General features: G+C 46.6%; 1 protein-coding gene across 1 annotated transcript in view; it reads right to left on the reverse strand.

Moving 5' to 3' along the window:
* The window catches only part of HYDIN (HYDIN, axonemal central pair apparatus protein), an 84651-nt gene that overhangs the window by 45648 nt on the left and 27491 nt on the right, over nt 1-11512 (reverse strand). The window contains exons 15-21 of the mRNA XM_005862644.2: nt 11238-11337; nt 9143-9242; nt 6588-6756; nt 5589-5827; nt 3595-3712; nt 1592-1796; nt 647-882 (exon numbers count right to left, since the gene is read on the reverse strand). Coding sequence (XP_005862706.2) covers nt 647-882; nt 1592-1796; nt 3595-3712; nt 5589-5827; nt 6588-6756; nt 9143-9242; nt 11238-11337 — 1167 coding nt within the window. The remainder of the gene's footprint in view (nt 1-646; nt 883-1591; nt 1797-3594; nt 3713-5588; nt 5828-6587; nt 6757-9142; nt 9243-11237; nt 11338-11512) is intronic.

Raw genomic sequence — 11512 nt, forward strand, 5'->3', positions numbered from 1 at the left:
CCCTCTTTTTTTTTTTTTTTTTTTTTTTTTTTTTTTTTTTTTTTTTTAGCACAAAATAAGGAAGAACTAGCTGCTCCTTTGTGTCCCAAATAAAGTCAAAGAATAATGACTGGATATCACTGGGGCGTGAGGGAAGTCATAAGAGGAATTAGTCTCCCAAACCCTGTCCCTCTGTGGTGGGTGCCAGCCTCCTGGGAATGCATACTCTATTCTGGCTCTAGGCTGGGCCAACCCTCTGGGTGGTCCCCCCACCACCACCAGCCATGTGAACAATGCCAGCTCTGGGGCACAAGGACACCTGGGCCAAGATTCTACTTTGGGGCAGAGAACTGAGCAGCGGAGATAAGACTATAGCATCTGTAGCACTTCTGCTTGGAAGTGAAGGGTGAGTGAAACCTATTGACTCAGCCCTCTCTCTTGTCATCCTGAATTTTCTATTTCACTGTGAAAAATATATAGAAAATTCCTCACAGCCCAGCCCCCTGCTCTCTGTGGTCTGTCCAGTTTCCCCCTACAACTTCCAGCAGGGCCTGAGTGTCAGATAATCCCCACTGATGTAGACGGGCTCCAGAGCAGGGGCTTCCAAGAGTTCTCTCCCCGGCTTTCAGCCAACACCGGTGGGCTGGGGCCGAGGGGGGCTGCTTACCTTGTTGGAGACAGGCTTAACCACAATGGTCACATCGCAGGAGATCTTCCCCACATTGCTCATCTTGAACCGAGCCTTGGCCTGATGGCCCACCATGACATGGCTGAACATGAACTTGTTCTCATCCTCCACAAACAGCCCCTTGCTCTCTGTGGTCTGCAGGATGCTGTACAGGTTGGTACTGTTGCAGATCTGGTGCTCCTCAAATATGGAGGCGTTGTTGTCCGTCACGAAGGCTGGGGAGTGGAGGGAAGACTTAGACGCAGCCCGGTAGCCCAGTTCCTGCTTTCTCTAATTCCTCACTTGGAGGTTTGGATTCCGACAAAGGACAAGCATAGAAGAGAGATAGGGTGTGAGTGATGGGACATAGTCTAACTTCTTTCATACTGATCTTGTGGGTCGCCAGACCCCAACCACCATTCCTCCCCATGGCAAGGAGGGGTCAGATCAGGATCTGGGGTGGGCTTAAGAAAGGAGGAGGCAGTTGGCTCCCTTTGGTGCGAGGCTGCAGGGCGCCTCTAGCCAAAGCAAAAGCTCTCCCCGTGCTCCGTCCGAGATCCGCTGGGTGAAAGCTGCAGCATGCTCGTCAGTCACCGGCACTGTGCTCCGTGCGCGTGTTGCCCACAGGGAGTGACCTGGCCACGAACAGGCTGGATACGGGACTTGTGCCAGATCCCATCGAACCGCGATTCCCAGAGAACCCTGGTCATCTGAGAAGCCCAGACCAAACTCAGGAAGACTAGGAGTTTAAAGCTGCACACCCCCTTGTAGGTGTGCATGCCTTGTAGGTCTTTAGGGAGAAATGTGGCTGAAGATGTGACTAGAGGAAGTTCTAAGGCCCCAAAGGTAGCCGCCCAGCCATGTTTGCTCCACATGTGCACGGGGGAGGGGCTGTTACAGAGGAAGGTCTTGTAAGGGATGCGGTCCCATCTGAGTGCTCAGTACCTGGTAGACAGGCTTCTGCCAACAGGCTGTAAGGAATGCCACCAGGGTGGTCTCTGGGGTCCCGGTCAGAGATATCGATCGCCATAAACTCCTCACACTTCCCCACAGGGTCAGCCACGCAGTCAACGGTGAGGGTCTGTATGCCTCCGGCAGAGATGGAGCCAAACCCAGGGTACACGGAGAACATGCCGTGGCTGTAGCGAGCCTGCAGAAAACAGTGGGATTGTGGGAGGGGTGGAGCCCAGCGGGTGACAGAGACTGAGCCCTTCTACCAGAGCTGTGAGAAGGTGTCAAGAGGGACTGTTGGGGGGTCCCCCAGAGGCTTCCTCTGGGGCTCAGCTCTTCTCCTGGTGGGAGGGCCTGGGGGTTCTCCAGGGAGGGGATCTCTCAGTGCTTCTGGCTCAGCAAGTTCTCAGATGAAGCACAGAGATAACTCCTTTTGCTTGGACCAATCACGATTGAGTGGGGCTTTCGGGGACAGACACGTTCCACATCCTACAACACTTACCCAGGTGGGAATCTGCCCTCCATTCTGTTGTTGAACCCCTTCATGAAATTCTACATTTTGCTTATTTTTTTTTTTTCAATTCCAGAATTCCCATTTGGTTCTTCTTTATGGCTGCTCTTTCTTTGCCGAGACTTACAGTGTTTTCAATTGCTCCAAGTGTGAGTACTTGCTCACAGAAGCACTTTTATGTTGGCTGCTTCAGCGTCTTTGTCAGATAATCCTAACAGCACTCTCCTCTCGGTGTTGCCATATGTTGCTTGACTATTTTCATTGAGTTTGAGATCTTCCTGGCTCTTGGTATGACAAGTGAGTTTCAGGAGAAACCTGGACATTTTGGGTGTTATATTACAAGACTCTGGATCTTACTTAAACCTCTTTGACCTGGCTTTCTCCGAGACCTCTCTGGCAGGGGGAGAGAAGCACTGCCTCATCACTCCCAGGTGGGGGTGGTGGTCCAATCCCCCACTCAGACTGCTCATTTCTGCCAGGCAAGGGTGGGGGCTCCAGCTCCCCACTAGTCCTCAACAGCTACCTCCCTGGCAAGGTGGGGGAGGAGAGCTTCCTTACTGTCCTGTTGTTGCCTGGGTGGGGAGGTCCACTGGGCATGGGGGAGAAACGTCTGTTACCACTGGGTCAGGTGAAACTCAAAGCTCCCATGTGGTGTCTCCACTAACAATGGGGGAGGGGGGGAGGGTCTGGAAACTCCTGGCTACCCCCTGGGTGTTCTTGGGACACCATTCTGGCCGGGGGTTGAGGCACCTCCTCACAACCTGGATAGGGTGAGAGTCTTCCCATGGTCCTTTGCTAGCAATGGTGCGGTAGGATCCTAGGTTTTGTCATGTTCAACTGTCATAGGACAGGTCTTATTTAAAGATTTCTGGTTTACTAGGCTGCTCTTGTCCTGGTTGTTTGGCCAGTGGGAATAGGCTTTTGTTGGGGCCTTTTTTTTGATCTGTGCCTGGTGATGTTTTTGTGTTGCCGGCTCCTTCAGCATCCCGATGAGATATATGAGGCAAAAAGAAAACTCAGGGAACTCACCACCGTGATATTCATTGGGTCCCAAGGACCCTCACTGATCTGATCTGTTTTCTCTCCGCCTGTTTTATACGTAATGTCCAGGGGTTTAGTTGTACTTGGTTTGGGAAGGGTAGGGAAAAGTATATCTAACTCCATCTTACCAGAAGCAGGTGTCTTTGAATTTCCTTTTATTTAAGCCAGTCTTAATGGGCTCCTGTTTCTTATGAGCAAAAGATTGCTAAATATAATATATATAAAGAGTTGAAATGTAATCGGAAGGCAGTGAGGAGCCCATGAAGGTTTTAAAACAAAAGAGGATATCCAAATTAAAGGCCCTAACACCTGGTCTTAAAATGAAAGTGGTATTTCAGTATAACTATTGAACATTCCTGCTATCCTGGGGAGGGGAGTGTTTGTGCAAGGACTAGTTGGAAGGTGGTCTTACAGGGTTTCTTTGGACAAGGGAAAGGGTCCTTACCTGGCTAGTGATGTTTATTTCTTTCTGAACAGTTTCTGAGAACTTGGCTGCTCTGGAAGGGGTAGCCTTGTAGAAGTTCTCGCTTTCCCGGGATCTTAAAGTCCTTGTGTGGCTGACACTAATTAAAGAAGCAAGAGTACATACACCCTTAGATGGGGGTGGTGATGTTAAATGCCACCTGTCTGTCTGCTTGCAAGGTCCCTTCTCCTAGGAATGGGGGAAGGCCCCCCCCCTTTTTTTTTGCCTAAAGAGGACATTGGGGTAGTATAGTCAGCATTCACCATTAGCCAAAGTCATTTAACAACGGTGAGAAAATTATGCAGTAATTGTACTTATTACATATGACTCATAAGGACATTGAAAATTATTCTGCAAGAGAATAATAGTTTTTAAATGTTTACTTGAGTTCTTTGGAAAGCAGTGTGTAGAAATTACTTGTAGACATCAAATCTTTTACCTGATCTCATTTAAAAAAATGAAATGGTCAATAGATTAAATTCTGGCCCTTTCTTCACATTTATAGTCATGATGCTCTTTTTTTGTTTTTGTTTTAATCCTCACTCGAGGATATTTTCCCCTCCCAATTGATCTCTAGCGAGAGTGGAAGGGAGGGGGGAGGGAGGAGAGGGAGAGAGAAAGAGAGAAACATTGGCATGAGAGAGACACATTGATTGGTTGCCTCCTGCACACGCCCCTACTGAGGTTTGGGGAACCTGCAATTCAGGAATGTGCCCTTGACTAGGAATAGACCCTTTGACCCCTCGGTCTGCAGGCTGATGCTCTAACCACTGAGTAAAATTGGCCAGGGCAGTCACGGTATTTTTAAAAAAATATATTTTACTGATTTTTTTTACAGAGAGGAAGGGAGAGGGATAGAGAGTTAGAAACATTGATCAGCTGCTTCTTGCACGCCCTCTACTGGGGATGTGCCCACAACTGAGGTACATGCCCTTGACCGGAATCAAACCTGGGACCCTTCAGTCCGCAGGCCGACCCTCTATCCACTGAGCCAAACCGATCAGGGCTGTCATGGTATTTTTAAGAGGTAGTTTAAAGAATAGCACAAACACAAGCTTGGGTAACTGTTCACTTCACTTGAAGCTAGTTTACCCAACAATTAATTTTCCTGGAGGCTATTTCCCCTAAAATATCCAAATGTATTTGAGGTGCAATTCTAACCTTTTGAGAGATTTATATATTTGAGCATTCACTTGCTTAATGACCAACTGAAGATAGAACAACTAAAGTTCTATCCTCTTTTGAATATTTTGCATGAATTTGTGCATGCTAAAGTGAAAAATAAATAAAAGACAATTTAAAGCAACACACAGTTGTATTATAATATCTATAAACATTATTAAATTATTATAAAATAAGTAAAATATTAGGTTGAAATTAAATGAGGAAGATAGAGACTTTCGACAGTTTAACAAAAAATCTCTTAATACTTTGCCAAAATGAAAGAGGCTATCCACAAAAGTGTAAAACAACTACAAACAATGTAAAGTTGTATGTATATCTGATTTAAACCAATTTATTAGAAAGTCAACTATAAGTTAATGAATAAAACAATTTTAATTAATTAGAAAGTATGTGAAATCTGGAGTCAGAGATGTGGGTTCACAATTGAGATCTACTGGTGTGATTTCTTGGATAATCTTGGACGAGTCATTTTTTATTTTTAGAGAGAGGAAGGAAGAGAGAGAGAGAGAGGAACAGTGATCAGTTGCCTCTTGCACACGCCCTGACTGGGGATCCAACCCACAACCTGGGTATGTACCCTGATCGGGAATTGAACCAGCCACCTGTTGGTGTATGGGATGACGCTCCACCCAACTGAGCCACCCAGCCAGGGCGCATGAGTCATTTCTTAATGATCTCACTCACAACAGGGAATAAGGTGCAATTTAGATAAAATATATGAAAGCTCGTTGTAAAATATCAAGCACTAATTAACTAGGGAATGGCATGAGTCAAGCAAATGGCTGTCTTACGCTTTCTTTTGGGGAATGGAGCTCTCCCCTGTCATCCTGTAGAGGTTATACTTGAAGTCAGTAACACCTTGATTTTCTATGGTGAAGGTGGTGCTTTTACGAGTGCCACAGATCAGAGCCCCAAAGTTGATGATGGAGGAGGGGCTGATGTTGTATTTGGAGAACACTGCATTCACAGAAAGCCTAATTGGGATGCTGGCAATGATTTCAGTCCCGTCTGTCATATTGGGCTCAATGATCTAGAAAGGAAAGGAGGATTGGGAAGACATCAGCTACCGGCATAGCTCCAGAATTCCACTGACTGTCTAATTCATTGCCTATTTTCCTCGTTGGCATGAAGGCATGTTCCTTTCATTCTCTTTATATTATTGCATCAACAATATTAGAAAATACTAACATAAAACTTACCACAAACTAGCCATGGCATGGATCAACATGGACCAGCGATTTTCAACCTTCTCATAGACACTAATTATTAAAATTCTGCGGCACACCAAAAAATATATTTTTTTGCCAATCTGACAAAAAAAATAGGTATAATTTTGATTCGTTCACACTAGATGGCTATTGTTGTGTTGGCTGTTGTCATTTTTTAAGTTGACAGTCTAAGGGAAAAGAGGTCAGTGCCCCTGACTAGGTGTTGCATGTTTTAAACATTCTTGGGGCACACCTGTTGAAAATGGCTGACACAGACCAACTTTGCCTCCTGTTTTCACTTCCCCACTCCTCCTCTGCACTTGATGACTAACCTCGGCTTCCTTGTCTCAGGTGCTCCCCAAAGAGCCGGGTCCACATTGCCTTTCTGGCGCTCTCAATTCTGATGACTTTGCCTACCTCCCACCTGACCTACCTGGACCTACTAGTTGGGGACCAAACGCTGGTGCATCCTCTCTGGTTGCCACCCAGGCCAGCCCTCCCTTTCCCCCCTTGGAGCATGGGTAGACCATGTGCTCTTCTTTTTTCCATGCGTCCCACAAGCCTGCCACTGAGTTCTCTCACCTGACAGCGCAGGATTGGCTGTTGCTCTATCTTCACTTCCTTTTTTGCGCGGAAGAACACCTGGACATTTGTGGGCTTATCTGTTGTGGACATTGAGCCCTTCCTGGGTTGGACTGAGATCATAGAATTTATATTGGTGGATGTAATGCCTACAGAGTCCACAGAAAAGCTGGAAGATAAGAATAAAGGTTAGTATAAGTCATTATCCAGGGAACCCAAGATACTAGAGAGCAGACTCTAAACCAGTGGTTCTCAACCTTCCTAATGCCGCGACCCTTTAATACAGTTCCTCATGTTGTGGTGACCCCCAACCATAAAATTATTTTTGTTGCTACTTCATAACTGTCATTTTGCTACTGTTATGAATCGTAATGTAAATATCCAATATGCAGGATGTATTTTCATTGTTACAAATTGAACATAATTAAAGCATAGTGATTAATCACAAAAACAATATGCAATTATATATGTGTTTTCTAATGGTCTTAGGCGACCCCTGTGAAAGGGTCGTTCGACCCCCAAAGGGGTCTCGACTCACAGGTTGGCGACCCACAGGTTGAGAACCGCTGCTCTAGACTGTTAAGTGCCTGCCATGCCTCTGGCCCTGGTTAACTACTTGGCCTAGCAGTGTCCACTGTGCATTGCACTCTGTGACTACCCATCCTTAGCCAGGATTGACCGGGCCAGTGAGTGATACTTGAGGCAAAGACAGCCATCTCCAGCCTGTGGTGAAGTGGTGCCCTAGCAGGAAATCTCTGTCCAACAGGGACACTTGATGCTGGATAAGGATCAACTATATTAATTCATCTCCCTCCCTCCCTCCCACCCAACTGCCCTTTCTGAGACTGGGTGCAACACACCCAGAAGAAACAGTGACGCAGAAGACAGGGGATCCAGGAAAGAAGAGAAAGCGGGGGGCAGGAGCCCTATAAGAGAGGCCTTCAGAAAGGGGGGCTGTGGCCCCGTGGAGGTGAGGTGAGATACCACAGAGGTGAGCTGACTCATGAAAATGGCAGGGGACTGGAGAAGGAACAGGAACTTCAGCTGAGATGGGACACCTGGAGTTGCATGTCATCCTCATGCCCAGGGGACCTGGTCACGCCATTGCTGCCTGCAGGCGCCTGCGCTCCCTCACCTCCCCGCACAATCCCCTCACCACCTGCTGGAACCAGAGGGTGGCTCTTCCATGCGACCTGAAAGAGCGGAGCTAACACCCGGCCTTAACCTGAAACAAAACTCGCCAACAGGCACAGTTGCATGCAGCATTAATGCCTGAGTGCCAGTGGCTTTCTTTTACGTCGGTTAAGCTTTCATTTGTATTTATTTATTCCAATACATGGTTCTAACTAATGGTGGTATGGAAGTGGCACCTCTCGAATTTTCAGCATTTTCTGAGCGGAAAAAAAACTATCATGAATGCACTGAATTTCTTCCAAATCTGTGAAGGGGAAGTCCCTTTATCAGCTGTGAATTCTTCTGGGGGAAGGATGACTTTTCATAGAAATAGATTGGCCGTGGGTGCTGGCACTGCCACTGAGGTTCGTGTGACCCTGCCTGAGTGACCTCTTCCCTCCCCCCAAGCACCACCCTTTCCTCTCTCAGGAAACTCCTTTATTTAGTCTTTCATTTTTAAAAAATTGAATATATTGAGGTGACATTGGTTAATAAGACCATACACGCTTCAAGTGTATAGTTCAATAAAACATCATTTGCATATTGCATTGTGCGCTCACCACCCCAAAGTCAAATCTCTTTCTATTCCCATTTATCCTACCTTTTCTCATTTTCCCCTCCCCACATCCCCACATCCCCTTTCCCTCTGGCTATCACTATATATATATATTTCAGAGAGGAAAGGAGAGGGAGAGGGAGAGAGAGAAACATCAATGATGAGAAAGAATCATTGATCGGCTGCCTCCTGCATGCCCCCTACTGGGGATTAAGCCAGCAACCTGGGCATGTGCCCTGACCAGGAATAGAACTGGGACCTCCTGGTTCATAGGTTGACACTCAATCACTGAGCTACGCTGGCTGGGCTATCACCAGATTTTTAATCTCAAGAGATGAGCACAAGCTGAACCTCTAGTCCTCTAGGCTGCCATTAGGAATGCATACAAACAGTGCTTCTTAAAATTAAACAAGAAAATTGGAACATCTACCCACTGAAATCTTATGTAGAATGCCAATTTATGAAACAGAGGAGCTGAAGACAGGGCAGGGCAGCTTGAGGCCAGGTTCCCCATCTCCGTCTCTCCCTCTACCCCAGGACCTCCTCCTCCCAGTATCTCCTATTCACAGCATCTCCCCCTCAGGCCCCGTGGCGCTAGGTGCCTTCAGAGGGCCCTTAAGGGTCTCCACAAAGCCGCAGAGTTGAGAGCAGTGTGAGCATCTCTGCTCTCTTAGCAGTTGGAATTCCCTTCATTGAAACCAGGAGAGGCTAAAAGCAGAGATGGTTCTTATGATTGCCCCAAACATTTTTAAAAAAATCTCCTAGACACATTTTTCTCCCCAGGAGTGGACACAGATGACCACATGCCGGATGGTTTTCAGGTTACCTGAACATGATCTCATATTTCCCACGGTTCTTCAGTTGCAGGGGCTGCTTCACCTCCTCCAGGACTCTCACGGTCCCAAAATCAAGGCCTCCTTCAGCTCCTGCAGAGGCCAGGGCCGGGATGGGGAGGATAAGTGGGCGTGGGAACAAGAAGCAGGGGGACTTCCTATTGCATGTCACGTGGAAAAGCCATGGTGATAATTTCAGAGAATTTGCTTTCTGAAAACATCATGGCTAGAAAAGCTTTTGTAATTGCATCTTCGCAAACAACAGACACTGCTCTTGCACCCGATTCAATGGGGCAGCTCCCTCTGGCTTCTATCCTAGGATCACTGTCCTTTTATGTCTCCCAGTGGCTAAAACTCCCAGTATTCAATTTTTTTGCACTAAGCATATGGTGTACAGAGTTGGGATATCCTATATAATAAAAGCCTAATACGCAAATTGTCCCCTCAACCAGGAGTTCCACTGGGCGTTCCACCGGGGGGCGGGGCTGGCCGGCCAACAGCCCTCGGCCCCTCCCCATGGCTGACCCTGCCCTGGCCGCCTGTGGTGGCGGCAGTGGTGGCAGCAGGCAGTTGGGGGAAAGGAGGCCCCGGCAGGCAGCCAGCAGCAGGCAGCCGCTAGGGACCCTACCCGTGCACAAATTTCGTGCACTGCGCCTCTAGTTATATATAAATTTGTATTGCTTTACTTAGCATTACATCATAACAATTTCCACACATAATTAACAACTCCTCATCAATGTGATCTTTTGTTGTTATTGTTAATCCTCACCCCAGGATATTTTTCCATTGATTTTTAGAGAGAGTGGGAAGAAGACAGAGAGAGAGAAACATTGGTGTGAGAGAGATTCATTGAATGGTTGCCTCCCACACGTGCCTTGACCAACTGGGGCCGGGGAACAGAGCCTGCAACCAAGGTACATGCCCTTGAACATAAATTGAACCTGTGACCCTTCCGTCTGTGGGCTGACACTCTATCCACTGAGCCAAACTGGCCAGGGCATCCTCAATGTGATCTTAATGGGTGCACAATATATCGTGATATGGCTGTTCCATAATTTACAGTATTATTCCTATAATAACAGTATTCCATTACTGATAGAAATTTAGATTATTTCCACTCTTCCATTGTTATAAATAATGCTGTGGTAACTATCTTTGTACATGAGACTGATGACATCTAGGCAAACATGTAGTTCTAACATTCTATGAATCTTGTTGAGATCTATCAGAGAAAGGAGGGAGGTGGAAAAGGGCATGGTCAAAGGCTCTATCTAAGCTGGGTGATGGGGCCATGTGGTGGGCAGAATCATGCCACTCCTGCCCCAAGAGAACCTGGGAATATGCTAGTTTACATAGCAACGGGGAATTAAGGTATCAGATGGGATTCAGGTTGCTGATCATTGGCCTTTAACATGAGGAGATGATCCTGGATTCTCTGAAGGACCCAATATAATCATAAGAATCCTTAAAAGTGAAAGAGGGAGACAAACATGGGAGAACCAGAGACCCGGCAATGTGAGAAAGGCTTGACCCAACATTCCTGCCTTTGAAGATGGAGGAAGGGGACCATGAGACAAGAAATGGGGGTGGCTTCTAGAAGCTGGAAAAGGCCAGGAGATGGAGTCTTGCCCAGAGTTTCCAGAAAGGAATGCAGCCCTGCCAACACCTTAATTTTAGTCCAGTGACATTCATTTTGGATTTTGTGATCCATAGGGCTGAAAGATAAGACATTTCTATTGTTTGAAGCCACCAAGTTTGTGGGAATTTGTTACAGCAGTGATAGAAAACTAATACAGGCAGGAAGATGGTACTCACTCTCAGATGACTGCTCAGAAAAGAGCTCTGTAAATGTTGTATCTACATGACCTCTCCCCCTGCCGTCGTTTCCAGTTGGACAAACTGAGATTCTTGTAATGTTGCTAACATCACTCTGGGGCGCGCGTTACTATTTACTGAAATTCTACCCCTCCTCCAATAACCGCCTATACTGCACCAAAAGATCCCCATCTCAGGATACGTCACCCTCCACCCAGTATAGTTCTTGTCACCCTGCACTACACTGCACCAGAAGATGTGACTGCTAAACACCTTTGGGGAAGGTGATGTCCAAGGCCATGTCGTAGGACTCTGCAATGATCATGATGTTTTCAATCTGAACAACTCCAACAAGATTGTCTGGGTCCAAAATCTGTTGGGATGAGAGAGAGTCTTCAGTAAAAGCAAGACCCAGGAGGTGCTTAGAGCCTGAACTACATAACACGCAGTGGGAATCATGAAAGAAATGTGATAGGAATATTTTATTTATTTATTTATTTATTTATTTATTTATTTATTTATTTACTAGAGGCCCGGTGCACAAAAAT

This window comes from Myotis brandtii, unplaced genomic scaffold (assembly GCF_000412655.1).
Source record: "Myotis brandtii unplaced genomic scaffold, ASM41265v1 scaffold165, whole genome shotgun sequence".
NCBI classification, from domain to species: Eukaryota; Metazoa; Chordata; class Mammalia; order Chiroptera; family Vespertilionidae; genus Myotis; species Myotis brandtii.